The following is a 25902-nucleotide window of genomic DNA, read 5'->3' on the forward strand; positions in this document are numbered from 1 at the left end:
ATCATTAAGTTTGCAGATGACACCACGGTGATTGGCCTCATCAGTGACAACGATGAGGCCGCCTACAGGGAGGAGGTGGATCGTCTGGCTGAGTGGTGCGACAGAAACAACCTGCTGCTTAACACTGAGAAGACCAAGGAGCTCATCGTGGACTACAGGAGGAATGCTGACCCACATCCACCCATCCACATTAAGGGGACAGCTGTGGAGCGTGTGAGCAGCTTCAAGTTCCTGGGAGTCCACATCTCCGAGGATCTCACCTGGACGACCAACTGCTCCAAGCTGGTCAAGAAGGCTCACCAGCGCCTCTTCTTCTTGAGGACTCTGAGGAAGAACCACCTGTCCTCAGACATCCTGGTGAACTTCTATCGTTGCACCATCGAGAGCATCCTGACCAACTGTATAACAGTCTGGTACGGGAACTGCTCTGCCTCGGACCGGAAGGCGTTGCAGAGGGTCGTGAAAACTGCCCAGCGCATCGCCGGAGCACCACTTCCTGCCATAAAGGACATCTACAGGAAGCGGTGTCTGAAAAGGGCTGGGAAAATCATCAAAGACCCCAGTCACCCATCACATGGACTCTTCACCCTCCTGCCCTCCGGGAGGCGCTACAGGAGCCTCCGAACTAAGACCACCAGGTACCGGAACAGCTTCTTCCCCACAGCTGTCAGACTCCTGAACTCTGCCTCCTGACATCTGACCCACGTTAAACTCATGGACTGAACATACACACACCCACAATGGACAACTGTACCCTCAAACACACAATAATAACATGGACTGAATCACCACTCACAACCACTAGCACTTTATATAGCCTCTGTAGAAACTATCTACATATCTCACTTATCTTAACTGCACTACTGTATAGCTCTGTGTAAATAATCATTCTGTACATTCGATAATCTTTAATCCTACAACTGTTTACAACTTGCATAGTTCCCATTTCTGTATAGCTGTATATCTCAGATTTCTGTAAAGTTATTTATTTCATATTCTGTATAGTTTTTCATATTTATATCCTGTTCATATTCTGTACATAGCTCGTACTCACTACAGCCTGTACATACTTATAGTTATAGAATATTCACAACATACTTCATACCGTGTACATTATAACATACCATAATAGACCCATTTCTGTAATATACTCACATATCTATATTATTGCTAATATATATTGTAATATATCTATGTCACTAAAGCACTTCTGGATGGATGCAAACTGCATTTCGTTGCCCTGTACCTGTGCATGTGCAATGACAATAAAGTTGAATTCTATTCTAATTCTATTCTATTCTATTCTGTTTGGCACAAAATGAAATTATTTGGCCTCTCAGATGCTTTTAGAGATTCCCAAATGACTGATGATGACATCTCTGGGGTCTGATTGATAGAAAAAAAATGTCTTTGAGACCTTTTGTAACTGACAAACTCTTCATCTGCTAACAACACTGAGTTGAATCTCCATGGCTGATAGTTGGAGCAGGCATCAGGAATACACATTGAAAAAACAAGAGGAGAAATCACCAGAGTCTTATAATCACATTCTGTAACTAAAGGGAGACGTTTTTCTATACAAATATATGTTTTATGGACATTAGAAAAAAAAAAGAGTATTGATGTGAAGCAGGATTATGAAATCTCCATACATCAGCCAGCCCATAATGATCAAGAAAGCTCTGAATGACGCATGCTGACTTTGGACTAAGTGTACTTTTGTGTGAACTGTGGTCCATAGCAGATAATGAGCAGTTTAGGTCTCCCTCAAAGATGATATTGTGTGATGACATATTGGGGAGCCGCGCAAAGACATTAGTGAAAAATCTGTGATCGTCCCAATTAGAGGCGTAGATATTTGCTAAGATCAAAGGAAAACCATAAACTATGTTTTCTGCACTTAAAATCCTGTAATTTTCTCATAAATCGACAGTGCGGCTTATGGATGAATTCTGGTTGTGCTTACTGACCTCGAACCGATTTTATGTGGTACACGGCGCTCAGAAACCTTTCAAAAGATGTTTTGGTACGACTTTACTAAGCTACGAGGCTGCACCGCTTGATGGATTGTTGGAGCATTACAGCTACGAGGAGCCTCGCGGAGTGATACGTACTCTGCTTCAACGTAATATTACTGTATTGAGTGTGTATAAGGACCATAAATGGCACCTGTAAGAGACACGGTTACAAAGAGGGTTTCAAACTCCAGGCTGTCAGTCACGCAGTAGAACCTGGGAACAGAGCAGCTGCTTGTTATTATGCTCAGCGTCTGTTTACATTTTGACTGCACGATTGTGAGCTGTTTGTTATGCACAAAAACAACATTGTTTTCTTTTATTTATGGAGCATTATTATTTAATAAATGCTGATCATTTATTCCTGAGTAATTGTTTCATGTACATCTACGCTGTATGTTAATAAATGTGCCTGTGTGAGATTTGGGACACAGCTTTGACTAAGAACTCTCTTTTTGTTCGAACTTTCTGGCTTTAAAAATATCGAGATATATATCGTATATCGCCACCCAGCTAAAGAATATCGAGATATGAATTTAGGGTCATATCGCCCAGTCGTAATATTGCAATAGGTTGTCCGTTAAACTCAAGCGGGGCTTGGGCCCTGGCACGGCGTAGCCACACAATCCTGGTAGTAGTGACGCTCGGCTATGACGGCGTGCGGGTTACCAGCTGGCTTTCTCAGGATAGGGCTCCTGTGTGAGCGGTCGACAATAACGTCTTTATCCATACCCAGCACTTCACGTAGTAGCACGGATACGGCCGTGGAGGAGCTCGAGTCCAGGCCCTCTGGGATCCCTATGATGTGGATGTTAGCTCTCCGCTTCCTGCCTTCATCACATTTATCCTTCAGGTCAGACAGCTCCTCCTTCATACTCTCTACTGTAGACTGCAGGGTGGTCACCTCATCGCTCCACATTGACAGCCCATCCTCAGCTTCTTTCACTGTAACCTTTACTCCATCAACTTCGCCGCACGTCGTGTGAGTGTAAACCACTACAACATGTAGACGGCCGTCTGCAGGCTGGATGTAGCACCACCGCAGAGACGTGCTGCAGCTCTGTTTAGTTACCCAGCTGACAGCAGAGGCTGTAGTTTACTGTTACCAACATGGAAAACTGAAGCTTCACCAGCTGGAGCTACAGAGCTGGAGAACAAAGGAGACTGAGAGGCCAGAATGATGTGGGAGGAAACATCAAGAGCCTGTTTGAAAGGAGACACATGTGGATGCTGTGCCAGTCTGTGGTCTGTCAGAAGTCAGCTGAGTCACACTGCAAGAAGCTGCAGAATCTCAGAGGAGGAGATTTGGAAGTGTTTGTGGGACAAACTGGACTCAAAGAAAGAAGATGTTTGTGAAGTCTTTGGTGGAGGTGAGCAGTGTGAAGCAGAACACATGCAGATGAATCAGGAGGTCAGCATCAGTGTCTCCTTGTGGTGGACGGTAAAAGAATCAGAGCCAACGCTCCCGTCCACCCTCGGCATGAAGCAGTGCTGTTTCTGAAACAGGAGGACAAGTCCAGAGAAGACAGAGGAAGCAAAGATGAGGGTGGGACAGGACAGCAGGACTTCCTTCACACCTGCAGCTCCATCACACTGCTGTAGCTCCTCTTCATCACACATGTACCTGCAGCCTGTCTTCGAGTCCAGGAGTCACCTCCACACAGTGTAGAAGCCTCCTGTGCAGACCATGGAGTCCAGCCTCTGTCAGGGAAGTCGGCACTAAAGCCTGAAAGACTTCAATCTGTCGCTGCTCCACCCGAGAAAGACCAGCACCGTACTTGTTGTGCATTCAAGGAGGGAACATCAGCGCTGCATCGTGGGAACAACACCGCAGGAACAAAGACACAGCACGGCCGATGAAGGACGAGGACAAAGGAAAGGTGAGTGAGAAGACCCTGGTGGTGTGGACGGACCTGCAGGGGCTCCAAGACTGAGGAGCAGAGACGTCCATGTACCAGCTGAGGATGCTGCAGTGATCCAGGGAGCTCGGTCCAATCTGAGGCCGTGTGAACTACGTGGACCACAGTTTCTTCACAGACTTCAGCCACGTGAACATCTGGAGATCCAACAGTGCACGAGCTGTGAGCCATCGGCTGTTTCTCTCATCAGCTGCTGTAATGAGAGCTGCTGGAATCATCTCGAGCAGCAGGAAATCACTGATGTTGTTTCTAACCAAAGATATGGGACTGAGCTCCGCTGAGCTCCTTCTACTTTCATCCAGATAGAAACTGCTACAGTCTGCTGATTATTGCTTTGCCTCCATCACACGAGCTCTTTATCCTGTTCTTCACTCTCATTGGTTCTTTGTCTGCTTGTTTTTACAACAGTAGTCTTCTGATTGGTCAAAGGAGACAATCAGCTGTGACTAAATGTAGCTCCTACAGCAGTGATGGGAATAACTACTGAAGCTAATCCAGTATCAAAGCTCAGGAATCAGCAGCTCCCACCTCGTTTTCTTTCAACAACTATTTTTAGCTGCTGTGTTTTTGTGTTTCTGCAGACCTCAGACATCCTGCTGCTCTGGACAACTTTTTCATTCTTTTGTATCATTATTTTGCTTTTCTTTTATTATTATGTTATATGTATTAATATGTGAAACACTTATTCTTTGTGTTTTTGCTTTGCTCCTGTCAAACTGCTTTAATAAAATCTGCTGCAGTCTAAACTGTGGACGTTCCCTTTTTAACCCTTTGTGAAACAATAAAGGTTTAAATCTGAGTATTCATCTATGTTAGTGTTTAATGGGTCTAATAGGTTGCTTTGGCCTTTCCCAGTAATATCTTCCCTTGCAGTCTGTGGTCCAGGCTTCTAAAACCATCCCAGGTTAACAAGAACTACAATCTAGAGGAGAGCTGCCATAACAGGTGTGACTGATGAGATCTGACCTGCAAGGTTACTCAGGTTTGTTTGTATCAGGACAAGCAGGGAAGCCGCCTGGACGTCAAAGTAGTTAGAGCTGGGCGAGTGTCCTCACCCACATCGGCTTCACAACTCTGCATCATCTACTGAGTAAGACTCAGAGCATCAGAGATTAGAAGGTCTACAAAGAGCTGAACCAGACTTCCTGTATAAAGGTTTTAGTTCCACAGATCGACAGTGTCAGCGCAACTAAAACGTGGAGACTGACCTCAGAGTTTCAATTTGATGTTGTGGATTCTCCAGAAGAACACACAGCTGCTTCACTCCTGAATCCTGAAGCTTGTGGTAGCTCAGGTCCACCTCTCTGGGATACGAAGGGTTGAGCTTCAGCACTGCTTCCAGATAATCACAGCTGATCTCTGACAAATCACAGCGCTCCAATCTGTATAGAGAATGAAAGATGTAAGTTTATTAGACAAAGTGCTTGAAATCATTCAGTGTTTCATCATCTGTTCAGAGCTGAAGAAGGTTCAGAATGTAGAAGTTTAGAAAATGGAAACTCCAAACAGCTGAAGCCAACAGGAAGCAGCTTCAAACAAACACAACAAGAGAAAAAACTCTGAATGTTTCACATTAAAGTCGAACATTTCTAACAAGAGTGTTTTAAAGACAGAGTCACTGATGATCATCTTCTGCCCAGTAAAACTTTGGTTTTCCTCATGTGAGTGTTAATGATGCACAAAGACTGTGAGTGCAAAGAGGGAGCGAGGAGGATGACAGAGAGATGGTACAGGAGCATCAAGAACCCGGCGAGGAAATGAGCAGAAGGACTTTGGAGCCTGTTGGATTGAAGCTTTCACAGAGACGTGTTTGACTGGACACCACCAGGACAGACTTTTAATCCCAGGATTTGGATGAGCTTTCTGTCTTTATGGTCACAAATGATGCTGTAACTCTGTGACTGCCCTGGAACTGTCAGCAGTGTGGTTACGTCCTTTTGACCTGAGTTTCCACAGCTCTTATAACAGCAGTGTACATTCAGACTGAGACACGCTTCAGTCTGTATGGACCTGTTTCTGTAGCTGCCACCATCATTCTACGGTCGTGTCCAAATTCATGGGCTGCATCCTCCCGAGGACCCGGCCTTTGCGGTCTACGTGGGCTGGGTCCTCAGAAGGTCGGGTAGGCTGGAAATAAACGGCTGGGGAAATTGGACGGTCTAGCCTTCTGATTAGCGTCACCGCTGTCTCGGTGGAGTTTAATAAACTCAGCCGTCTGCTCCTTGCTATCTAAAATATAACAGGACACTGGCGTAAATTCTCGACCGTCTCATACTTCTGTTTAATCAGTTTTCTGTTTGACGTTTAGTCAGCTCTGTAAAGACCAAGGAGGAACCCACCTGGGGGATTAATAAAGTTTTATTTTATCTAATCTAATAACTTTAATCTCAGCCAAACCGATTTACTCACGAACAAACAAAACACTGAAAAAAGCCAAACAATAACATTTTGAGGTTGTCTAAGTGACTTATATATCACGTTTAACCTGAGTAGCGAAAGTCCGCGGTGATCTGAAAATGATGTGCCGGGAGTTGTGCCGTTCTCGGCGGCTTCAGTGACCCTCGAGCTCCCGGCGAGCTATCGAGCTGGTGGGTAGCAGACGTCTCCGAAAACGTCGAAGCACTTTTGCAAATATGCGGTATCTTGATAAACCGAGCAGATATTTGATGTTTACACAGCTACTTTCTTGCCTGAAAATATGTTAAAAGTTTATTTTGTGACCGAAAAAGATTAGTATGAGTCATTTTAAAACTTAGTAGCGGCCGCCATTGTTGGAAACTGGAGTTTGGCTGGGCCGCGCTATGAATTCTGGGATATGGTAGGCCACGAAGGACACACCCGACCCATCCTTCAAATTCGGGGAAAAGGAGGACGCATTTGTTGGCTGCATTCGGAGGAGTCTACGAATTTGGACAGCCTTCGACGTGTCGCTGTGACGTAATCGGTCTACAAATGCGGCCTCAGGAGGATGCAGCCCATGAATTTGGACACGACCTACATGTTTGTACATCAGCTTATCAAATACTGTCTGCTGTCTTCATTTATTACTCTTCACCTGCTTCACTGTCACTGTGTGGGCGGAGCAGCCTGAGCCCCGCCCACACAGACACAGCTCCTCTCTGGAGCAAAACTTCTGCTTCATCTCCGCCTCTTTTCTTCATCCTCCACCTCTCTTTTCTCTTCTTCGGTGTTCTGCAGCCACAGAGCCTCACAGCCATTAGCACGCCCATACCTGAGCAGCTAGCATTACCCAGCATGCTGTGCAGCAGTGTCAGTTTGTAAATGTGCAAGAATTCCTGCTCCAAACTGTTTCACAGAGTGCTGTGTGCCGTGACCTTTGACCTGCTAAAGACAGTCAGCTGTGGATTATTCATTGTTGTGTCTGATACTTAGAACTGTGAGGAAGAAGCTACACAGTTAATCAGGGTCCCCTCTCTCTGAATCAGGAAAGGTGGGCAGGCCGCGTGTGGGCCGCGGGCCATACGTTGAGTATCACTGTTTGAAATGTGAACATTGTTCTGCTGCAGTCAATGGACTAAACCAGAGAAGAAGAAAACAGACTTTACCATGAAGATCCTCAGTGTGGATCAGTATAATATCAGCCTGATGTCTGCAGTTTAGTGTCAGCACAACTTTCACATCATATTCATCTCAGCACAACTAAAACATGCTGACTGACCTCAGAGTTTCAAATCGACATCGTGGATTCTCCCGAAAACCACACAGATGCTTCACTCCTGAACCCTTCAGGTTGCTGTAGGTTCCACTCAGGTCCACCTCTGTGGGATACGAGGGGTTGGACTTCAGTGCTGCTGCCAGATAATCAAGGCCAATATCTGACAAACCACAGCTCTTCAATCTGTATAAAGAATGAAAGATGTAAGTTTATTAGACAAAGTGCTTGAAATCATTCAGTGTTTCATCATCTGTTCAGAGCTGAAGAAGGTTCAGAATGTAGAAGTTTAGAAAATGGAAACTCCAAACAGCTGAAGCCAACAGGAAGCAGCTTCAAACAAACACAACAAGAGAAAAAACTCTGAATGTTTCACATTAAAGTCGTACATTTCTCATAAAAACAGGACAAAGACTTGAAAAAGTTGTGTTTTTCCTTCCAGGAACCACATGGCTTCACTTTTAAAGGTGAAGTGTGAAAGAAATGGACATATTTGAAGTCCAACACCTTTTTCCAGTCACATTATTAAAGCAGACAAACTACAAGCTCATTTTCATTCCAACAAGTCATCTTCTGACCTGGACTAACAACACTGGTCTCTATGTGCAGCTGGCTGTGAGACCAGTGCTCAGGGAGCGTCTACAAAGTGCAACACTGAAAGAACATCACACACTCATTTGCTTCCAGCACTTTCACACAAACATCTACTGTCATCATTCATGTTTCTGCTCCTCTGGATTCACACGGAGCCTCTGTTCATGCCGTTGCCATGGTGAATCATAGTATGTGGCTCCATAACTCAGACTGAGCATGCTCAGAGCTGATTGGCCCGACTCTGATCAGCTGATCTAGAAGAGGAAACTCTGCTATATGTACATTATTACATCTACACCTGAATCACAACACTCACACAAATATATCAACTGTGTTTAATATTTTGGCACGTAGATCATTTATGTGCTTCAGCTCTTCTTACATTTTACCACCAACATGTTTCAAAAGGAGCAGCTTTTACTTTGAAGGCCAGCTGTCTGTGTTTCTTGTTCCATTATCCAACAATGAAAACAAGTCGATGCTTCAGTGCTTTGAATTAGGAGTGGGTTTTAATAATCGATTCATCGATTAAAATCGATTCTGGCTTGGATAACGTGATATTGATTAATTAAAATCCTGAATCAATTTTTTAATATTAATTTATTTTGCCCGAAATGTCAGAATCTCAGGTTAAACCTCACAAAACTTTAACAACCACCAAACAGCTGAAACAGTAAATGAGAGCAGGAACACGGATTCTGCACAGAGATGTAAACACAAAGCTCGGACCCGCCGACACATCAGAATCAGTGAGATGTCGCCTTTCTCACTGACGGCACAGACACGGTCGGGGCTGAAAGCCGACAGCTCGCCGATTCTGATGTTTCGGCGGGTCCACGCTTTGTGTTTACGTCCTTTTTGCGCTCGATTCTGAAGCTGTTAGTTTTATCTCTCTCCAAACAATATTGACTGAACCAGCAGCAAAAGAAGATCCAAACTACGCTTCACATAAACATCGTCATGAACTCACTCTGACTTTTGCTGTTTTGCTTCCACCACAATAAAATCACACTTCATGCACAGCTCTCTCTCTCTCTCTCTCTCTCTCTCTCTGTACTTCAAGAACAGTTTCCTGTTTAAAATCTGTTTTCTGCATTATTCGCTTGCTTGTTACGCACAAGTCTACCGTTGTTTACAGCGCTGTCGGCCGCTGTTTTTTTCCTTTTACTTGCTTTCGAAAAGAAAACCTAATTTCTGCTGTTCAATACTGAACAAATTTAAACTTTTTAAAATTATGCAAATTGCAAAACGCTCAGTTGTGTCTTTAACAAAAACACTGTAACTTTGCTCTGCTTCACTTCAGCAGCATCAGGTAATGTTCATGTGTTGATTCATGGTTTTCTTTCGTTTTTGATCTACTGCAGAATATTTCTATAAAATCCCAGAACAGGAAAATCACCTTCATGTTCTTCCGTGTTTTATCTTCAGCTACTTTGACACAAAGGCCTCTGCTGTGATGCTCACACATTTGATAAAGTCTTGCGAGTGTCAGCTTCCTTTTTATAGACACAAAAATATGTAAATGTACTGAATTATAATATTTCTGTCTGAGGCAAAATTTCCCAGATTCCAATCGAATTGAATCGAACTGAACATTTCCTCATGAACTGTATTAAACTCTGTAAATGAACTGAGAACTATTTCTACATTTGAAACTATGGATTCATTTTCCCGTTCACTTCTGTACGTTAGTGTATAAATGAATGTTAGACTGGGCTCCATGGAAACACTTGGACTGGTCTCAGCTGCCTTCTTTCTGTAGTCCTTTCTCTTCTCCAGCTTCTGTTTGAAATCCTCTCACAGAGCCTGAAACCTGCTTTGCTGTCATGTGTGGGCCTGTGTTCCTCTGCTTTAACACAAACCTCACCACAGCAGCTGTGTGGGTCGTCTCTGTAGCAGCCCGATCAGCTTCTGATACATGAACATCGTCACAGCTCCTAACTTCACCTTTATTAGCTTTGACATTCATGTCTTTCTTTTCTCTGTCTGTTTCCACACAAGCTCAAAGTCTCTGCAGCCTGTTTTTATCTGCTATCATCAGATCTCCAACAGCCTCATTCACATCCCTCACACACTCTACAGCCTCACCAGTACTGACTTCATCTTCACTGACTGATGGAGCACAACATGAACCTGTGGAGGCTGAAAAGCTGTCCTGACAAACATCTCCCCGTCACCACTGCACTTCTGTCAGCCTTTAAATGAACCCTGCTCAAGTCTGTAACTTCTATTTGGAGCCAAGAGGAAAAACTGTTGTTCAGTCGTTTGGAAAGACACAACATTTCTGAAAGCACTCAAAGACACATTTCTCTTCAGACACATCCTGAACATTTAGGAACTAAAGAACGTTTCAAATATCAAAGATCTGAAATATAGAAAAACAACAACAGCTGCAGTCAGTGAACTCACCTCAGAGTCTCCAGTCGACAGTTTGGACTCTCCAGTCCAGCACACAGAAGCTTCACGCCTGAATCCTGCAGCTTGTTGTTACTAATGTCCAGTTCTGTCAGATGGGAGGGGATGGACTTCAGAGCCGAGGCCACAACTTCACAGTGAGTCTCTGAGAGTCCACAGTCAGCCAGTCTGAGATTACAGAAAATATAAAATATGTTATTATAAAAGCAGAAAGTCTGCATTATAAACACAGACTGAATGTATATGAAGACAAAACAGAGTGAGGTCATAATCTGATGAACATCTGCTCTTCACATCTGTGCTTCAGCTCCTCTTACTGTGTTTGACATGACACAACGATTCAGTCTCTCTCAGACCTGCAGACTTTTAATGAGAATCTTTGTTTGGCTTTAATCTGCAGATGAAGGAGGAAGATGGTGTCACATTTAGGCTTCCATAATGTCCACAGTCTGTCACTGAGATCTGATCCAGAGTCAGAGTGAAGACACACATGTGGACTGTTTCCTGTCTTGAATCCAGAACATTTTGAATGAGTTCAGCTCAGTGAAGAGTTCCAGCTGGAAAGACGATCTCTGTTTGCTACCTGCTGCTGTCAGGTACGACTGTTCACGTCCACACTCAGGAAAAATCTGCTGACTGTCACCAAACGGAGCAGAAATGTCATCACTGGACAATAATGATGAATGAACTCAGAGCTGCTGATATCACATCTGATTTCAGGGGAACTAAACTAAAAAGGAACAAATAGAAACAACCATCATGACTCTGTTTGACCTTCAGATCAGAAACTATGGTTCAGAACAGCAGCAGGATTTCAGGCACTGTCACATCCTCAACATCCATATTCCAAATGTTCTTCCTGACAGGACACTCTTTGTTCCCACTCAGGGAGTTTCCATGTGTACAAATTAGAGCTGGGCGATAGAACGATAACGATATGTATCGCGATATAACTTTTACTCGATAGAGAAATTAAGCTATCGCGATAGACCTCGCCGCTCTTGTTCTCTTAAAAAAAATTAAAAAAAAAAAAAGGTCAGCCAATCCAAATTCAGTAGCACAGAGCCGAACCAATCACAGCCGCAGCGTCACGTCGCGTGACTTGTTACGTACAGCACAAGTGCCAAGCCGCACGTGTGTTTGTTTGGGAAGCAGCCAGCGGGTAATGGAGCCAGCGGGTAATGGAGGAAATGAGTGTGCCGACTAGAAAAATCAACCGAGCGTGACCGAAGAGAAAACAGATGAAGGTTCCAACGCCGGAGAGATTGTCGAACGGAAGAGCCATAGAAGTTCCGTAGTTTGAAGGTATTTCGGCTATTTCAAGTCTGACAAAAAACAGAGTAGCGTTCACTGTAAATTGTGCTGAAAGCAAGTCTGGAAATACAATAAACTGGTGCATGCGTCACACTGTGCGCCACGTTATTGTTTCGGTGAAATGAATTTCTACAATACTGTTACTGTTCATTGTACTCTCTGCAGTGTTTAAATGCTTACATATACACACAGGTTCTGCTTCTATGCCCCAGCTTTGTTTACTTTTTCCCACCGAGGCTTCTAGACTTCTGATTGGCCAATATTTCTGCACGGTTAGGAATCTAGCGCCACCTGCTGCTTTGGCATGTTCATAGCAGCGTTTTCCTTCATTTCTGCCTTTATGTGTGGACGGGATTATTTTTTAAAACGAAAACGGAAAATCTCCGTTTTCAAAAATACCCGTGTACGTGTGGACGTAGCCTCAGTCTCTGACTGGAAGCGCTAATTCGTCATTCGGCTTTTGTCAGACTAAAGTAACTGTTAAAACTGTTTGAAAAGCTCAGCTATACAACAAGGAGAGATTGAGAATTTCCTTTTAGTTCTCAGTTTACTTGATATTGACAAAAGTTAGTCAGTTTTGTCTGTTCTTCTGTAAAACAAACTAAGATTTATTTTTAGAATTAATATTTTGTTTCTAAGTGGAATTGACAATTTAGTCTGTTTCATTTGTTCTATTTTGAAACTTAAACGCTTTAGCGGCTGCCTTTTGTGTAGTTTGCAATATTTGCCTTTATTTATCTGAAAAAGTCTCATGTTCCTTAAGTACATCTACCCTGTTGAACTTATTATGGGAAATAAATATTTAAAAACAAGCTGCTGATTATTTCACATTTTACTTGTGAGCAACGGCACATTTAAATCTTACAAATATAGTTATTTGGCTTATATCGTGATAGATATCGTTATCGCCTGAAATGAAAAAAACATATCGTGATATGAAAAAATCTCATATTGCCCAGCTCTAGTACAAATCATTTCTGAATCTCAGTAGACTGGGAGGTTTTTCCATCTCATGAATCTCTTTCCTAACATCAAACTAGATAAATCAAACAAAGGAACTGGGGTCTGTCTAATTTCTGACCCCAGTAAAGTTTGTACTGGGATACCCCGACATACTCTCTCTCCATCTGCTCCCACAGCCTCATATTCACAGCTGGCCCTTCTCTCAGCATCCACACTCAGGGTGGGGGCGGGGTCAACACCAGTCAAAACCATTGCTTTGGCCTTATGGCCATTTTATTAGTGTTCGTTTCTGAGTAACAAGCAGGCCTACGCACAGGTGTTTGGACATGTGTGGACCCGACCTACACTTAAACTTCTTAAATCCTCTGTTTCTGTGTCACCAGCTACACTTTTAATATTAATGTATTCACTCCGACATTTTTGGAGAGCGGTCAGAGCTCGTACACTGCAGACAAACATGTCTCCCAGCACACAGCTGACTGTCAACTCTCTGAGATTGGATATGATTCATTTAGATTATATCTGTAAGGTGAAGTTTATCTCGGTGTTTATTTGTTCCTGAGGAAGTCAGCTCGGCTCAGATTAAAGTTTAATAACTGAACAATTTTAATGAACCTTAACGCCTCCCTGGAGCATATATGGAACTGAATCAGTCACTTTTCTTTATTTCCTGATGTTCATATGTGACATACATGTTTTAACCATTAATCTGGAATTAAACTGACATTTAATATATTTTAAGGAGGAAAGAGAAATTTCACCAGAGGATGTTGATGCTGTTCATGGAGACTGAAGACAGAATGATTTATCTGTCTTAATATTTCTGCTGCTCTTTCCTCTGGTGCAAAAATATTTTAACTGTTGGTTTTAATTCAAAATCAATGGTTAAAATGTTAAAATACCAACAAACTTGTGGCGTTAGTGTTGATATTCTGTGAGTTACTTAAAGAGATCACACAGGTACAGGACATATTTTATGTTCAGGTTTATGCATGTTTGCGGTGAGATGTGCATGTAGTGGGCTGTTATGTTGTAAACTGTGTGGATGTGTTTGGGAACAGAAAGATTATTTTACTGCATAAAACGGCGCTGATCAGCTGTTTCTGCCGCTGACACACTCGGCCGGTGAACCACCTGACTCACACAGGCTCTCCTCCTCCACAGTCCTCGTTTATGAAGAGCTTTACAAACACAACATCTCGGCTAACAGCTGGATTCTCCCGTTTCAGTGCCAAACAGCCACTTCCTGCTACAGACAGTAAAGTGGACAGTTCGGCGCTAAACATGTGTTTAAAACTTTAAGCTCTTATTTGTTAAAGCCAGCTTCACAGACAGATCTGTGTCAGTGTTTTAGAGCAGGGCTCAGTGGTGTAAACCAGCCTTTATATGTGTTTCATCTCCATTTTTACATTAAACTGAACCAAAACACTGAAAACTTCACCTGATATGTCTGTGTAGGTTCTCATCATACAGTCATGGTAATCTAAGGAGCCTGGAAAGAAAAGTGACTTCTTTAAGTTTCTTGAAGACGTTTCATCTCTCGAAACCGCTGCTGATAATCACCCACACCCTTTTTCACAGCTTGGCTCATGTGATGAGCCACATGATCAATAGTTGGTCAGCGACCCTCTTAAGGGACACTCCCACTAGGATTAAAATCTGGGACTCTCCACTTTCTGGTTTTAGAAGTGAAGAAGCTGAATGTTCGGATTAAACATCTTCAAGACACTTAAAGCAGTGCACTCGCTTTTCTTTCTAAGCGGCCTTTCTTAGATCACCTGATATAACCTGAGTAAATTATGTCGGGTTTGAAAACTCTGCAGCATGACCCGGGTGTTGCTGGTGGCATCATGAGCTTAGACCCCTCAGTCAGCTCGGTCTGAAGTCATCGCAGCACTAACAGGCACAAATAGGCTCTAACGTGACAAACTGACCCGACATTTAAAGAGTGCCCACTACAGTCTCAGCTAAAACATATTAAAATGTGCAACGCCAAGGACTGTACACTGGACTCCATTTCAGTGCAAAAGAATAAAACGAAGTAAATCCATCCAATCTCCTCTGCCTGTCCTTATCATCAATAAAAACAATTAATAAAACAGAAAATCATAGAAACAGTCATCTTTGTTATTGCATCATCACACATCAGTTCCCAGTAACTAGTCAGAATGAGACGTTGTTTTCATCTTTCTCACACTCATCTCACTCCCCGGTCACAACAGGTGGTGACTTTAACAGGTGTTACAACCTGGCTCAAAGCTGCAAAAGAGGGCGGAGACTGAAAACAGAGACTGGTTTCATTTTGAAGTTCTTAATAACCTCGGCTAAAGATGAAAACAGACAGCGTGACAGGGTCTGACAACGAGTGGTGGCGTCGTCCTAGCCGACCTCGGCAGTTATTCACACGCCATGACCAAAAACTCCTGCAGTGTGACAGCAGATAGAGGAGGAGTCACAGAGGAGCGTAACAGCTGTGACAGATGCAACAGGAGGACGAGCTCCAACAGTAAACACACTGAAGACAGGAAAGCAGTCACGAGTGATGTTGGTCCTGTTTTTATCTCCACTAAAACCTCTCTAACGTCACATGTAACAGAACACAGACACATCTGATTATCAGGGACCACGACCCACATCTTTGCCTCACTATGTTTATAAGAAGAGACTGAAAATAATGATTCTCCCAACACATCACCAACACTTTTATGGCAAACAGATAATAGTGAGTGAAAAGAGGTGAACTGTTTCATATGCAGTTATCAGGGTAAATACATTTAAACCAAAGACACTGGAAGAGTAAAGGAAAGGAACTGAAGGTGACAATTCAAGAAGCTCAACAGAAGTCAAATGTAACAGGATCAAAATTCCCTGTTAAAAACAGATATGTACAGTATAATAGTATACTATACTAATAATAGTAAATTTAGTGAGTAAATGTATTTCATTTTAAAAAACATTTTTGAATTCCAATTTTTAAAAAGATTTTAAAATCTTTTAAAAAATAAAATCAAAGATTTACTTTGTACATTTAAAATGGTGATTCCACTTCTCATTTGAAAATCCATTTCTTCACTGCATTTCCCTTTCCTGTTAGCTCAGGATTACCATATTAGGTATTAGCTGACCTCTGACCTTATATTCCACTTGTGTGGTGTCACAGTCTCGTCTCTGTTTTCACAGAGGATGTGGTTCTGTTGGCTTCATCAGGTGATGGCCTCCAGCTCACAGTGGAGCTGTTCTCAGCAGAGTGTGAAGCCGTGTGAATGAGGATCAGCATCTGAGGCCATGGTCCTCAGCTGGGAAAGGGTGGAGTGCCCACTCTGGGTCAGAGACAAGTTCCTGCCCCAGGTGGAGGAGTCTGAGTATCTCAGGGTCGTGTAAAGAAGGGGGAGGGGAGCAGGAATCAACAGACAGACTGTTGCTGCGGTAACAGTGAGGTGGACGCTGTACCGGTCTGTCGTGGTGAAGAGAGAGAGCTGAGCGTGACAGCGAAGCTCTCAATTTACCGGTCGATCTACGTCCCTGCCCTCACCTATGGTCACGAGCTGTGGGCAGTGACGGGAAGAACCAGATCGTGGTTACAAGTGGGGCAAATAAATTTTCTCTGAAGGGTAGCTGGTGTCTCCCTTGGAGACGGGGTGAGGAGAATCCTCTTCACAAAAACTAATCAAGTGAACAAGACTCTCCAGGAGGGAAACATTTAAATATCCAAGTCCACCATAAAGAGAAAACTGCATGAAGGGAAACACAGATGGTGCATTACAATTCACTGCATGTGTTTTACATGAAGAATGGAGGATATACCGTCCACTTTCACTCTGTCTTTAGCAGCAAGTGGCTCTTTGTTGTTTGGCTAGCTGCACTGAAACAGGAGAATCCAGCTGTTAGCCGTAATGTTGGTGTTTGTAAAGCACTTTATAACCAAGGACTGTGTTTTTAATTTAAAGATTAAACTATTAACCGACACTGATCAATGATGTAATGATCACATCTGGACTCACCGAGCCTTTCTGCAGTTCCTCACAGCTGGAATCAGTCTCAGTCGTCCCTCCTTTGAAGCTTTGTACTTCTGCAGGTCAAACTCATCCAGAACCTCCTCTGACATCTGCAGCATGAAGGCCAGAGCTGAGCAGTGGATCATAGAGAGGTCCTTTGACCTTTTCTTTGACTTCAGGAACTCTTGGATCTCCTGATGTACTGAGAGGTCGTTCATCTCCATCAGACAGTGGAAGATGTTGATGTTTCTGTCAGGACAGGATTTAAACTTCTTGTTATTCTTCAGGTTCTTGATGACTCTCTGGATGGTTTCTGGACTGTTCTCTGTCTGACCCAGCAGACCTCCTAAGAGTCTCTGGTTGGACTCCAGACAGAGGCCATGAAGGAAGCGGACAAACAGGTCCAGGTGGCCATTTTTACTCTGGAGGGATTTCTCCATGGCTCGTTTAAGGAAATCATCCAGAGATGACTCTTTGTATTTTATTCCCAGGAAGTCCTTCAGCACCTCTGACTTCCTGTTGGTGAAACAGTGGAACATGTAGACTGCAGCCAGAAACTCCTGGATGCTCAGATGAACAAAGCAGTAGACTGGTTTCTGGAAGATCACACACTCTCTTTTGAAGATCTCTGTACAAACTCCTGAGTACACCGAGGCCTCTGTCACATCCAGACCACACTGCTCCAGGTCTTCTTGGTAGAACATGATGTTTCCTTTCTCCAGGTGTTCAAACGCCAGCCTCCCCAGCTTCAGAAGAACTTCCCTGTCAGCCTCCGTCAGCTCCTGTGGACTCGTCTCATGTCCCTCGTGGTACTTGTTCTTCTTCCTCTTTGTCTGAACCAGCAGGAAGTGTGAGTACATGTCAGTCAGGGTCTTGGGCAGCTCTCCTCTCTGCTCTGTAGTCAACATGTGCTCCAGAACTGTAGCAGTGATCCAGCAGAAGACTGGGATTCTACACATGATGTGGAGGCTCCTGGATGTCTTCATGTGGGAGATGATTCTGCTGGACAGCTCTTCATCACTGAATCTCCTCCTGAAGTACTCCTCCTTCTGGGCGTCAGTGAAGCCTCGTACTTCTGTTAGCCTGTCAACACATGTAGGAGGGATCTGATTGGCTGCTGCGGGTCGGGAAGTTATCCAGACGAGAGCCGAGGGAAGCAGATTCCCCTGGATGAGGTTTGTCAGCAGCTGGCTGACTGATGACTTCTGTGTGACATCAGACAGCAGCTTCCTGTTGGTGAAATCCAATGAAAGTCTGCTTTCATCCAGGCCGTCAAAGATGAACAAAAGCTGAGAGACAGCCAGCTTCTCTGCTGTGACCTTCTGTAATGTTGGATGGAAAACATGGAGCAGCTCCAGAAGACTGTACTGCTCATCTCTGATCAGGTTCAGCTCCCTGAATGAAAGCAGAACCACCACACTGACATGTTGGTTCTCCAAGCCCTCTGCCCAGTCCAGAGTGAACTTCTGCACTGAGAAGGTTTTTCCAACACCAGCCACGCCGTTGGTCAGAACCACTCTGATGGGTCTCTGTTGGTCAGGTAAGGCTTTAAAGATGTCCTGGCACCTGATTGGAGTGTCATGGAGGGCGTCCATCTTGGAAGCTGTCTCCAGCTGCCTCACCTCATGTTGGCTATGAACCTCTTCACTCTGTCCCTCTGTGATGTAGAGCTCAGTGTAGATCCTGTTGAGGAGGGTTCTACTTCCTGTTTCATCACTTCCTTCAGTCACACGTTCACATCTCCTCCTCAGACTGATCTTATGTTCATCTAAAACCTCCTGCAGACCAACATCTGCTGAAAGAAAGAAAAACAGAAAGAAAACTCTTCAATGTCTGAACAACAACAAGAAGTCCAGTTTTCAGAAATGAGTCCATCAGCAGACAGATGTTCAGTCTTACTTTGTACACAGCTGCTCTGACTGGCTGTCTGCAGTCCAGCTCTGCTTCTGGATCTTTCTCCACACTGGGGACAGGACCAGTCTCCTGATGAAGCAGACTGGTCCCAGTATGAGGAGATGCACTGTCTGCAGAACCAGTGTCCACAGCTGGTAGAGACTGGATCCTTCAGGACGTCCTGACACAAAGCACAGCAGGACAGCTGCTCCTCCTCACAGACACCACTCCTCTTCCTCTTCCTCCCTCTGTGAACACATTTCTTTATCACTAAAATCATTGACTGTCAGTGACAAACATCCAGATTTGATGACACTGTGCAGAAGCTCTGATGGTCACAGAGAAAAGTCAAAGTGGAGAAACTTGTGTTTGAGTTCAGAATCCAAGTTTCCTTTGCTGTTCCTGCCTGTCTTATTAAACACAGAGTGATCAGCCTACAAACTCCACAGTAAAAGCCTTCATCACAGAGCTGATTATGTCCTTCACTGGATGTACTGGAAGTTTGGGATCCATCACTCTGAACTGACCTTTGACCTCCTCTAAAAACTGTGGTGGAGCAGCGGTGTCACATTCAGAGCTTTCAGCTTTATTTTGAAAGAGTTCAGTCAGCAGGAAGTGAACTTCTGGGTTCTGATTTTCTTTCTATTGTTTTACAGAAGTGAAGAAGAAGAACTAAAAGCTTTGAAATGATCTGAGTGATATTTTTGAACATTGCCACCAAATTGAGTTCAGCCTCCAGCAGTAACTTTGTTTCATGATGCCTCCCTGATGATGTGATGTTTGATTACAAACCTGTTTATGTGTTAGACATTAATCACATGAACACAGGCAGAAAAAAGAAGCCAATGAAACAAATGACAGAAACGTGTTCATTCACTGCCATGATCCATATTTGATATGTACAGATGTTTGTAAAGAACACGTGTGCAGCGCTTTGTTCTGAGTATCTGCTGTCAGCACACAGTGCAGCAATAACTACAACCACACGTTTCTGTAGATCCTGAACATCAGCCTGGAGGAATCTGACCTCAGGTCTGCACACAGAGGAGCTTCACCTCTGGGATGATGCTGGCGTCAGCTCCTTCTACAATCAGGCAGAAGCTTCTGCACCATCAGGACACAAACAGAGAGGAGCTTCTATCCTCAGACCATCCAAGTCCTAAATCAGAACATGCTCCCCTCATAGCATCACCATCAGGGTTTAAACAGGACCTTACATCATGTTCTTGTCTCACTGTCATATTTCAGATCATACCTGATTCATTATGACGTCACACGCTGCTACACTGATCCTGCTGCTTCATTACTGCTGATATTACTCTGCTCACTCTGTTCAGTTACTCTCTTTACATCACTTTGCTCATTTGCTTTGTTCTGCTTGCACTGCTCTGTCAGTACATGCTGTGCTAATGTGGCACAAAGCACTTTAACATTACATCTGCACAATGTTTCATTATTTCATTTAATGATTGTTTCTAATGTTTTGTCCAGTCACAGGAGCAGCTCAGCACATTTCACTGTGTTGTACGTGTATGACGATGCCTGTGACAAATAAACAGCCTCGGACTCTTCAATCTTCTGCATTTCTTTGGAGATCAGCTCAGTGGCCTGTTGAGACCATCTTTCTATTTCTGATGACTCAGTTCAGATTATTATCCTGATACTTTCTTTTAAAATGTGATGAAATCATTTATCTGATGTTCTGACACAAATACACCAAAACGATCCCAAACAGCACAAACCACCACGTTACACACAGTGTAATAAAAATACAGGCAACTACAAATAAAAACACTTTAAAAATATAAACTAAAATTACAAAGTGGTCACAGAATTTCAAACACCCGTAAATGAGTCAGCAGCTCTCTTACATGGTCAGCTGAGCTCCATGATTGAAGAACATTGTTGCTGCAGGTTCATCACTGAAGACTGGAGGTTTGTCTTTGGACCAGTCACTCCTCATAGACACACAGCTGGATGCTGGAGACTGTGACCTCTGACCTCTGCAAACACAAACACATCACATGAATTACTGATTAATCTCTGTTTAAAATCTTTTAAGCAGCTGCAAACACACAAACTGGATGATGTGATGGTTTCTGTCAGTAATAGTTGTCTCAGATTAGAGTACAGACGGCTGCAGAGACGTTCACAGCAACAGAGAAGAAATCATTACCTTGGATTGCATTATTACTACGATTGATACTAGCATTATCGTACCCGGACCACCATTAGGAATCATTTATGATGTCACTGGTAGAACATTTATAGAAACAACCTTTGAACTCTGACTTAGCAGCTCTCTTACATGGTCAGCTGAGCTCCATGATTGAAGAACATTGTTGGTGCAGGTTCATGACTGAAGACTGGAGGATTGTTTCTGGACCAGTCACTCCTCACAGACACACAGCTGGATACTGGAGACTGTGACCTCTGACCTCTGCAAACACAACCACATTGCATTCATTTCACATCAATTAGTACACCACAAAAGGCATGCAAGAAACACAGTATGAAGGCAAACTTCTGGCTTCAATAACATTCAACAGGTCAGGTGGAAACTTTTCTCAGATTTGATTCATGTTTTTATAGAACGATCCAGCTAAAAAAAATATACCATTAGGTCAGGGGTCAGCAACCTTCAGGACCCAAAGAGCCATTTGGAGCCAGTTTCCACGCAAAAGAAAACACTGGGAGCCACAAATACTTTTTGACATCTAGAATGAAGAGAACACTGTATATACTGTTTTTACCTTTATGCTTTGTGTGAACAACTAAGGTGTGTTGCTTATGAAATCCATGAAGTGCTACAGAGAAAATTACATGTTATTTATGTAATGAACACATTTGAACTCTTAAAGAAATATAACCAAAGGAAAGACACCCAGCTGAACTAAAATGATGTAGCAAACAAAAGCTGCTGTGAGCCGCCACCCTTATATCTCCTTTGGGCTTTTGGAGCCTTGACCTGACTTTTAAAAAATAATTGGAAAAAAAGCTCTATGCTGCTGAAAGATGAAAAATAGATATTTGCAAAATTCTGCCTAAATATGTATTTTACCTGGTTAATGTGTGTGGCGGGGCGTGGTCTGCAGCGCCGCTGCAGGGGAGGCGGACGCACCTGAGCGGCACCCGCAATCACGCCTCGCCGCCTTAACGTCTGTGCTGTTGTGTGTCGGGCTGTGAGCTGCAAAGCTACAGCCGGCTGTGTGCGTACAGCAACCGTGTGTGAAAAGTGGTCAATAAAGAGAAGCTGAAAAGCGTGTTCATGCAAACATCGTCGGGTCTGCCGTGATATGTTTACAACGGGACTTCTGCTCCTGAACCTCTGCGCACAGCGTCTGCAGGTCGGGGCTGTACGAAGTCACTTTCATCTTTACAGGACTGTAAGCTGTCGTCTGTGAGGCGTGAGCGGTGTTTGTTTTTAACATAGTTCACGGTGGAGAACAGCTGCTGACATAATGTGGATCCGAAGATCCATAATTGGCCTACCTGGGGCTGAAAGTCTCGATAAATGCACGGCGTTTCGGCGGGTACACCGGCTTCCGCGAGTGTGACGCTTATTTGAACGATGAAAAAATAAAAAAAATATAATTTTATTTTTATATTTCAATATCACAATAATCTTCCAATTTAGAACTACAAGTTAAAAAAGAACATAAATAAAATACACTTCAGCTAAATACTTCTAATTTATTTTCCCAAACCACGAGGAGCCGCACTGTAAGGACTAAAGAGCCGCAGGTTGCCGACCCCTGCATTAGTGTTAGTCAATGTTGCAACTGAACTGAAAAACAAAAGATTTTGGTCCAAAGAAACAAAGTCACTATTAATACAACACAACCCCCCCAAAAAGAGCCATGTAGACCCCGGGCTCTATGGGTCTTGTGCTCGGAGCTTGTTCCTGTGCTGCCATGATTAGTGCCTCTGTGCTGTCTTTCAGTCCAGCTTTGTTCAGCCACTGGTAGGATTTCTGGATGTCAGCCACTTCCTCTGCCTGCTGGTGGTGCAAACTGTGTTGTTCTGAGTTTCATTGGACGTCTTTGTCCAAAGCACCAGACAAAGGGCAAAGTAGATGCATTTGCATCAGCAGGAAAATACACCCCAAACTAGCATCATCATTATACAACTTTAACAACTGCCACTAAATGATACTTCATACACAGACCAGTGTTAGGTTAAGTTATGATGTCACTGGCAGAACATTTATAGAAACAACCTTTGAACTCTGAGTCAGCAGCTCTCTTACATGGTCAGCTGAGCTCCATGATTGAAGAACATTGTTGCTGCAGGTTCATCACTGAAGTCTGGAGGAAATATTTCTCTGGACCAGTCACTCCTCACAGACACACAGCTGGATGCTGGAGACTGTGACCTCTGACCTCTGCAAACACAAACATCAATAACTGATCAGTTCTCTCTGACAGCCATATGATCAGCTGATCCCTCTGTGATATTGTGTCTGCCTCATAACGCTGACAGGTCAGCCAATCATCAGCGGTTTTTTCTGTCTCTGAATGAACTCAGTTTGTTCTCAGCTCTTCTCTCTGATTCTGCTGCACTGACTTCACTTAAACTTACAGAGTTCAGATCTTAGCAAGAAAACAAGTCAATAAAAATCAAACTCAGATCAAACAGTTTGAACCAATCACAGATCAATGATTCTGTCATGGTTATGTTGAAATGACTAATAAAGTTAGTAGTGTTCTTACATTGTTGCTGCAGGTCCATGACTGTAAGGTGGAGGTGTTTGTGTAACTCCGTCACTCCTCACAGACACACAGCTGGATGCTGCAGATGCTGCTCCGTCCTCTTCCTCCATCTTCTTGATGTCAGGGTGGAGTTAGTCTGAGAGGTAAACACACACACTCAGAGGTGCTGTTGTACTGGAAGCATCACACTGACGGCTTTCTAATGTTGGAGCTTTGGCCCTAAAGTCCAAACCAGTTATTTTAGAGGCTCAAAGTCTTTAAAAAACACCAAAACCATCACATTATTTAATAAGTACATGATCAGGTGGATGAAGGAACTCAGTGTGTTTGGGATCATCATCATGGTGAGGAGCCCACATGTTACGGCTCCTTTGGAGAGAAGCTGAGGATCACTGCAGGAAGTGAGCTCATGAAACCAAACTGCTGTTTGTGAGCAGGATGACTCTGTTATTGGACCTGCTCTGTGTTCTACATATGATCAATACTTCAAATATCTGTAAACATCTCATCTTATATTTGTTGCACTTGGTCACATCTGTCTTTAAAAATAGATTTTTAATGTCACTGAGAGTTCTTTTCTACCTTTATTGATTTATTTTGGAATAAATTAAATATAAAGGTGCCAAAAACTGCCTGCAGCTTCTGCTCTGTGACAGGAAACTACTGTCAGGCTCAAAATGACGTCAGATTATTCATCACAGAGTGTTTATAGATCACAGGACACGTTACAGTTTTACTGTCAATGTTTTAGTTTAAAAGAATGACGTGATAAGATCTTACTGTGAATCTGCGCGCTCATTGGCTAATACCCTGAGACTGACAGGTGGTTATCCAATCAGCGTGCGGCCTCACACGGACATAAAACTCTTAAAGTTTGTTTCTGAAGGGATTTTCAGATCAGACCTGATGTTTCTGCCTACAGCCTGTTTACCGATATAATCAATATCAGATATCAGAGCAACAGAAACCTCGGTGATCAGGACGCCGGGACTGAGAACAGGAAGTGGCTCAAACGTCGCACTTTCATAAAGTCAGCCTGAACTCCACTCACCGAGTTTCTGTCGCCATTTTAGTTTTAAAAGACGTCGGGATAAGGGCGGGTCTTACTGTGAACCTGCGCGCTCATTGGCTAATAACTTGAGATTGACAAGTCGTTATCCAATGAGCGCGCGGCTTCTCCCAACATAAAGTAGTTTCCTTTGAAAAACCAAAGTCTGATTATTTTTGCCTCCACTGACGGAGCCTGTTGTTCCCGCCACAGAGACACAGTAATGTCAGAGCGGTGTTAACACTCACCTGCCTCAGCACAGCTCTCACTCTCCTCCTGCTCTCTCAGCTAAACTCACTTCCTCTCTACTTACAGGAAACCAGCGCTCAGAGGAGCCGACCGGCCTCACGTTTCACCCACAGACACGAACAGTGTGGAATTATTTTATGTCATAAGAAGAAACATATTCATGTTAACACTCACCTGCATCAGCTCCACCTTCCTCCTCCTGCTGCTCTGAACGGAGGATCAACACTTTCACTTTCACTGCTCCTCCCTAAACACAGAGGATGCTGGGACTTGCAGTTTTTACCTTGTGTGATATTTATGGCTGTGACACTAAATCACAGCATGAAAACTTCCTGCAAACATGTCACAGGCGATAAAAGTTTCACATTAAAGGTGAAGTTATTTTTCTGTCTCATGTTCAATAAACAGTGAGCTGGGAAAACTGAAGAACAGACTTCAGACGTTCCCTGCAGAGTTTCTGCTGCTCGGTCGTCTGCATGTTGCTGAGACTGAGCTGATGATGAAGCTGTGATGGGTTTATGGCACGTTTGGTTCTGGAGAAGAGTTTTACTGTCGGTGCAGGTGAAATGATCAGAGGTTACAGCCTCTGGTTAAAGTGGAGGCAGCGATCAGGACGGCTGAGCAGCAGAGGTCTCGAGGGTCCTAAAGTGTAAAAGCATCAGTGTTAGTAACACAAAGATCACAGAGTGGGATCATCCACACAACACTAACATCTAAATCCACGGCAGGAACTCTTCCAGTGTCCTGAAAAATCTGTGTGCACGATGCTGAGATTAAAATCTGTCTGCTCATCTTAATGCAATATTGTGAAGTTACAATTCTTTTCTGTAAAAAGAATTTTCATTTTTGTATATAAATAAATGTTGATGTTGTGCTTTAGGATCGTGTGCTTCAATTTTACTTATAATGTGCCAAATGACTGCAACAGGCGGCTTAAGGCGATGCCATCCAGAGTAAGGATCTTGTTAGCCAGTGTTTCTAAGATTTTTACGCCCCGTTACAGTAACCTCAGTTTTATCTGAACTTAGAAGCAGAAAATTAAAGCTCATTATGTGTCTAAGACATCCCGGCAGTTTAACCAATAAAAGTGGGTATCATATGCATAGCAGTGA

At 43.5% G+C, this 25902-nt stretch overlaps 2 protein-coding genes across 3 annotated transcripts in view; both read right to left on the bottom strand.

The window, feature by feature from the left end:
- The window catches only part of LOC146606959 (protein NLRC3-like), a 31843-nt gene extending 7773 nt beyond the window's left edge, over window positions 1-24070 (bottom strand). Inside the window, exons 1-5 of one of the 2 annotated variants that reach the window (XM_085349129.1) lie at window positions 23494-24070; window positions 20685-20784; window positions 18788-18866; window positions 16895-18683; window positions 10611-10784 (exon numbers count right to left, since the gene is read on the bottom strand). In XM_085349129.1, coding sequence (XP_085205255.1) covers window positions 10611-10784; window positions 16895-18683; window positions 18788-18866; window positions 20685-20784; window positions 23494-23603 — 2252 coding nt within the window. In that variant the 5' untranslated portion in view covers window positions 23604-24070. Of the gene's footprint in view, window positions 1-10610; window positions 10785-16894; window positions 18684-18787; window positions 19030-20684; window positions 20785-21089; window positions 21280-23493 lie in introns of those variants that run through there. The other variant, XM_085349130.1, reaches the window with a different exon arrangement.
- LOC146606960 (ribonuclease inhibitor-like) lies at window positions 4132-10170 on the bottom strand. Its single transcript, XM_085349100.1, has 3 exons — window positions 10064-10170; window positions 7614-7793; window positions 4132-5316 (listed from the first exon to the last, which is right to left on the bottom strand). Exons 1-3 carry the CDS (start codon window positions 10168-10170, stop codon window positions 5124-5126), a joined length of 480 nt encoding a protein of 159 aa, XP_085205226.1. The 3' UTR covers window positions 4132-5123.
- Window positions 24071-25902: the final 1832 nt, after the last annotated feature.

Source organism: Diplotaxodon limnothrissa, unplaced genomic scaffold (genome assembly GCF_057381915.1).
Source record: "Diplotaxodon limnothrissa isolate DT_005_m unplaced genomic scaffold, D_limnothrissa_male_GT1.1 unmapped_scaffold_1, whole genome shotgun sequence".
Classification (NCBI taxonomy): domain Eukaryota; kingdom Metazoa; phylum Chordata; class Actinopteri; order Cichliformes; family Cichlidae; genus Diplotaxodon; species Diplotaxodon limnothrissa.